Below are 6,530 nucleotides of genomic sequence, written 5' to 3'. Positions count from 1 at the left end.
GTGTGATCCAGTTAGAGTTGTACAAAAATGAATTGTCCATTTGCAGTTCAGATGGCCATTAAAATAAAAAACTCACATCCTTCACCATGGTTACGTACTTACCCGTTAAGAACTGAGGGGCTAAGCTCAGCTGCGCTTCCACAGCAGTAACGTTAGAAATCTACAACAGAATGGTCAGCAGTCACCTTCAGGTCACTGTGCCTGTCTCGTTTGTGTATTAAAATTTATACCTCCACTAAAAAATGATTAATAACTTACTGTATTAAATTTTGAAATGACATTCAGGCAGCTGGGATTAGAAAGTATTAAACGTAACTATTTGCATGCTCTTCTGATTATTTCCTCAGTTTGTGCAAGAACATATACCAAAAATAGTATTATCAGTTTCAAAGGTAAGTGACTTGCCGCTACTGCTCTCCAAATTTTCCTTCACTTACCTCCTACAAAATGAGCCAGTTCAGGGCTCTGAGAAGACAACAAACGCAAAGTAATGAAGATCTTAGACCCTGGTAATGTGGTGATGTCACACCTGGCTACCATAAACTTGGGCAGCCACAGTGGTTGGTCAACTAGTCCAGTTAATGGAGTAAACAAAGGTGCACATCTGAGGACCCCCAGCCTCCTCCCGGGCTGCTGACCCTGAGCCACTTGGCTGTGCTCACTAGCAGCAGGGCAAAGTCTTCAGCGTCAGGGTCTTGCTACCTTCACTCTCACCTGCCAGCTACCAGAGAATATCTGCTGAGAGCCACCAGGTCAGGGCTCCTCAGCATTGTGGCAACTCCTATTCAGAGAGGACAACGAGCACAGGTTCTGGAGTCAGCAAGAGTGGGAATCTGTTGCTTTTTGTGGTTTGCTCTTTGGCAAGCAAGGTAACCTCTCTGAGCCCCAAGTCATCCTCTGTAACAGGGGATAACGAGACCTGTACCTCACGGCTGTGCGAGTAAAGTCTGCTTAGTGTCGTGTTAATATAGGAAACATTCAGTGAAGGGTACTCAGCCTCGCCACCCACCACAGTGGGGTCACGGGATGGTCCTGAGGTCAGCCATCTTTTCGGGATGAGGAAAGTCAATTTAGCTTTCATAAAGTTAGAGGATTTGCATGTATACATAATTGGTTTTGATACTCTAACCAGTAAGTAAGTTCCTCTGTTTAAGTTACACTGTTGGTCTATTAATTTCTATACTCTCTTCTGTGGAAGCAAGTAGGAAGACACCTGTCTTTGTTCAGCCTGAATTGGCTGTTTTAACAGAGGAATGAAAAGCTAACAGGTGCACTGGCCTCCTGGCCAGGCTACGAATTCTGCTCTCATGCTGTTCTGACTGCTGGCTTCTGTTCACTGGCCTTACAGAGATGAGACTGGACAGTCAAGTGATGCACATAAAAGCTTGTCCAGAAAATAAAAACCAGGAGGACTGAAGTGTCAGGTCCCCATGAACATTTTTATACTTATTTAACTAGGTGCACCCCAACTCTAATTTCAGTCCATGTTAATGAACAAGTTTCACATATTTACTGAAATATTAGGGGAAGAAATCAAATGGAGAATTGAGTCCTCAAATACAAACTTAATTCATGTATATGGATCTCTGAAGAACATGGATATATCTGAAAGGAAAAGCACATAATTCTTTAGGGTAGAACATTTCCAAGAAAATTTTGAATTGCAGTAGTGTTTGGATGTTACTGGCAGACCATTTCAGATGTTAAAAAGCATGTTATTAAAAAAATGCACATTATAAACAAGATCAATAGGACAGATGGAACAAACAAAAAAAGTATAGAAAATTAATTACGTAGTTAGCTAGTGCAAAGATAGTAACGTGAGACAAAGTTCAATCGAATATTGCACGTACACCATATAACCTCTTTGCTGTTATAGCCGTGATACTCCTTAGCTGAAGAGATGGCGAGTAGGTAGGATTATTTCAATGAAAAGTTGAGACTAAGAAAACAATGAGAGAGGGAAAGACAGTATCAAAATCAGAACACTAAAGCTCTGATGTAGCCCCGTTTGCAAGGTGAAGAAAAATTATACGCCCCAGAGATGCTGTACAAGTTTCAAGTCTTGTGCTCCAATATCTCTGTCCAGTTACCGCATACTAGAATGCAAGTAAGAAGACGGTCTTTAGGCTTGCCACCTTGATCTACAGGCAGAGATCAAAGTGCAGGGCTAAAAAACAAATCCAGCTGAGGGTGGATGGAGGGCCGGCTGCCGTTGCCGTGACACAGCACAGCAGAGGGAGGCGGGCAAAGAGCACTTCCGACCCCTCTTCCTCACTTGGTGCCCACTTGTTACCTCAGCAATTCTTCAGTTCATCCTGTGGATGAAGGACTAATACATTCAGCCCTATTAACAATTCTTTGGCAATTTCTTTCCAAAATCCACTCCACTAATATAAGTTCTCGATACTTCATGATTAGTCAATTGCCAATAAATCCTAACTAATCTCATTTCTTCTCTATCTCTAGAAGAGTAATAAGAATAGTGTTTTTGAAGTATCATTTTAATCATGCACTCAGTGGCCTATAATGGCTCTCAAATGCCTCCACATAAAGTCCAAAGGAATCTAAGTTCCTTACCGTGTAATTTTAGTGCCTTCTATCAGCATTCCCTCTGAATCCGCTGAAATAATGTTTTTTTATTCTGTTAGCTTCAAATAGCAAGTGCTTGTTGAAAGTTTATTCTGGATCCTGCATCCTGTTATGAGAGTCAGTTCTCAACATCTGCAGGCTGTCTTCAGCATATAAATAACTTGCTTACTCCCAAATCTGAGCTTTTATTCATGCAATTCCTCTCTCCAGGAATGTCCTTGTTCTCATTTCATGCCTAAGACCCATGTCTGCAGATCTGGTTTGCATCAGAATGAGCAGCATGGGGAGGGCGGGCAGCTTGTCTAGAGAGCTACCAGCACAAAGCTGTATGCCGTTTCTCACCTCTGCTTCATGTCAGAGCGCACCTTCTTCAACACGGCCTCCTCATCCTCTATTACACAGGCCTGTGCAACTGCTCGGTGTTGACATAAAGCAGCCTAGGGAACTGTTTTCATCTGCTCCCCTCATCTTCCATCTGCCAAAATCTTCCTTGCTCTAACATCAGGCCCTCTTTTCTTAGAAAGATCTGGGCAAAGCACCTGCCATAACAGGCTCGCAGAAGAGCACAAGTGCTGAGGCCTTGAAAGGCTGGCGTTCCTTTCACATACAGGGATGTACACGTACAGACTCTCACTGTGCTGCTCCTGCAGGACAGCTGCTGGCACCACCTCCTCTGGGAGGGACACAGGTGACAGAGACGCTAGGGCTACAAATATGTTGGTGGGATCCTGGGAAAGCTAAGGTGGTTTCTGAGGAAAGGAAGAATGGCGACACTTCTGGCTTAAGTTTATAGCTGCTTAGTTACCAGAAAATTTCAACTTTAAGCAGGATTCAAATTCTACCACTTTCTTTTTTTACTTAATAAATATTAAGTACCTACTATTGTCACACATGGTTTTAAAGAAAGTTGTGAATTCAACAGATACACATGGCCCCTGACCTCCAAAAGCTTACAGTCTTTGAAAATAGACTATTACAATGAAGTATAACCTAGTAAGTAAAAAACTAACTTTTTAGAGCCAATAATGTATACGTTCTTAAGGTTCTCTATTTATGAAGTTCAGTTAGAGTTGAGAAACACTGCTCTAAAAAGCAAAATTAAATTCCTGAAAGAAAAAAAAAATAGAAGCCAACGAAGGAAGCAACACTAAAATATTTAGCAACACTAAAATATTAGCTCTAAAAAGCAAAATTAAATTCCTCAAGGAAAAAAAATAGAAGCCAACGAAGGAAGCAACACTAAAATATTAGCATGACCTTGCAAACTACATCTAAAATCAACAATACACCAAAACACACCAAATTTCTCTTTTAAAAAGCAAGAGGCTAAAATCTTCCATAGGAAACTACAATCATCAAAGGACAGAAAGGGTTTGAACTAATACTTTTCACAGTGATCTAGATTAAAGGGATGAGGCTGTAGTTCTGCTCCAGAAATCTTTAAAAAACTGCAAACTCAAATATGGCCGAAGCCTAAAAGAACTGCATCACGGTGAAATGTGACTCTCTTTAAGAAGTATTATTTTAATTCTTGTCTAAATGCATTTTTAAAAATATTTCAATGACAAACACCAAACTTAAAACTCAGGTTAAAACTATAATTACTTTAGGGACTTCCCTGGTGGCGCAGTGTTTGGGACTCCACGCTCCCAGTGCAGGGGGCCCGGGTTCGATCACTGGTCCGGGAAGTGTATCCCACATGCGTGCTGCAGCTAGGAGTTCGCAGGCCACAACCAAGGAACCAGCCAGCTGCAGCTGGGGAGCCCGCCTGCCTCAACTAAGGAGCCCTCGTGCTGCAACTGGGAGCTGGGAGGCCGGCGAGCCGCAGCTAAGGAGCCCTCGTGCTGCAACTGAGACCCGAAGCAACCAAATGGATAATAAATAAAATTTTTTAAAAAACTATAATTATTTTATATTTTACCATATAAAACTGAATTTCTATCTAGGCCTTTGATCAAAAGGGCAAAACTTTCCTGTAACATTGAAATCTTTGTTTTACTAGCTCCAAGAGGTGACTTGTAATTGAGAACAAAATATTTTTTAGGGAAGCATTTTTTATAATGTTTGTTGTAGAAAACTGTTTCACTAAAAGCTGTGAAATAGGTTGTCACCCACTAACCTATAATCACTACAACCTCATTTAAACTGAACTATAATTCAGTGAGTATTATAAAAGACTGTGTGGACTTTAGAAACAAAGGCCAAATAATCTTCCTGTGTAAAAATGTATTTTAAAAACAGTCCCTCCAATACATTAGCTTAATGATACAATTCAGAAATTCAATTTCACACCGAATATGTCTTACCTAAGTCATTATTTTTTGTTATAGCATTAGCTGCCCTGGTTCGGGGTCCCTGCTGCGTAAACTGATACCCAAATTTAAGGATATTGGTATTTTCCTCAAGCATCTTGGCCATTTCCAATTCTACAGCCGTCCCCAACTGCTGCCTCTGGAATAATTGAGAATAAAGAATAGTATTAATGAGCTAGATCAAAATACTTTTCAGGTACATGCTGATTCCTTAAAAATTTTCCCAAGTCTTACACCATACATAAGAGAAACAAAAATGTAAGTTTAGTGTATGATCATACAGACATCAAAAAAATGTGGATTATTACAGTGAGATACCACTTCATACCCGCTGGGATGACTATAATCAAAAAGACAGACGATAGTAAGTGTTAGCAAGGATATGGAAAAATTGGGAGCTTTAGGCATGCTGGCAGGAATGTAAAATGGTGCAACTGTTATGAAAAACAATTCGGCTATTTCTCAAAAGGTTAAACACAGAGTTACCATATGACCCAGCATTTCCACTCCTAGGTATATACCCATGAGAAGTGAAAACATATATTCATATAAGAATCTGTACATGAATGTTCACAGCAGCATATCTGTACAATTCAAAAAGTGGAAACAACCCAAGTATAACAGATTATTCAGCCATAAAAAGGAATAGGTACTGATATATGCTACAACATGAATAAACCTCCTTAACATTTTGCTAAGTGAAAGAAGGAAGACACAAGAGGTCACATAATACATAACTCCATTGATATGAACTGTCCAAAATAGGCAAATGCATAGAGACAGAAAGTAGATTCGTGGTTGCCAGGGGCTGGTGGGAAGGGCGACTAGGAAGGGACTGCTGATGGGTGTGGGGTTTCTTTTTGGGGCGATGAAGATGTTCTGGAGTTAGTGGTGACAGTTGCACAACTCTATGAATATACTAAAAACCATTTAATTGTATACTTTAGAAGAGTAAATTTTATGGTAAGTGAATTACATCTCAATAAAAAAATTGGAAACATTGATTAAATAGCATCCTGGTTAAATTTTAAGATATAACTCTTCTTTCTACCTTCATAATCTACAAAATTTACTTACTTTGAAGGATTAAGGGAGTCATTTACCACATATTTTTAAAAAATAACTGAAGTTATTTTTCAAATAAAATAGACTGAAGTATTTAGTCAAATGTGTAATGTTGTTTTATTTTTAGTTAATTACCACTCTGGATGGAAACACCTCTAACATGTATATTTCTCTGCTGCTTTAAAGAAAAGTGCATCTGGCAGGGGTGACCCAGCATTATCTTACAGCGTCAGCACTGAATGTGGCTGCACAGAAGCCTGTGTTTCTGGGTAACCTGGGAGTTTTCTGTTTTTCACTGAGCCTATTCTGTTCACCTACTGTGTCTGGGACTGACATGCTACAGATGCAAAAATTCTATTATGTGGATCTTGCCACCGAAGAGCTGAAAAATTTGAGGATGGACTGTCACCTGTGAGAATTCTTCCAGTTCAAAACAGCCAGCCATCTGAATCCTCTTAAGACCAACCAGGGAGTGTTGCTTGTATACCTTTCTATATGTTAAGTTAATATTCTGGATGCCCCCAAATGTTCTCTCATCCCTTTTCAGGACCACCTTCCCAA

The 6,530-nt window shown here is 40.0% G+C and overlaps 1 protein-coding gene across 5 annotated transcripts in view; it reads right to left on the bottom strand.

The window, feature by feature from the left end:
* TMOD3 (tropomodulin 3) overlaps positions 1-6,530 on the bottom strand; it is an 88,725-nt gene that overhangs the window by 3,125 nt on the left and 79,070 nt on the right. For 3 of the 5 annotated variants that reach the window (XM_036835738.1, XM_036835739.1, XM_036835740.1), the window contains one exon: positions 4,899-5,043. The exons of 1 other annotated variant lie outside the window; for it this stretch is intronic. In XM_036835738.1, coding sequence (XP_036691633.1) covers positions 4,899-5,043 — 145 coding nt within the window. Of the gene's footprint in view, positions 1-1,853; positions 1,943-4,898; positions 5,044-6,530 lie in introns of all 5 variants that reach the window. One more of the 5 variants, XR_005017697.1, reaches the window with a different exon arrangement.

This window comes from Balaenoptera musculus, chromosome 20, assembly GCF_009873245.2.
Source record: "Balaenoptera musculus isolate JJ_BM4_2016_0621 chromosome 20, mBalMus1.pri.v3, whole genome shotgun sequence".
NCBI classification, from domain to species: Eukaryota; Metazoa; Chordata; class Mammalia; order Artiodactyla; family Balaenopteridae; genus Balaenoptera; species Balaenoptera musculus.
The sequence above is the reverse complement of the archived record's forward strand: the minus strand, read 5'-3'. Positions and strand labels throughout refer to the sequence as shown.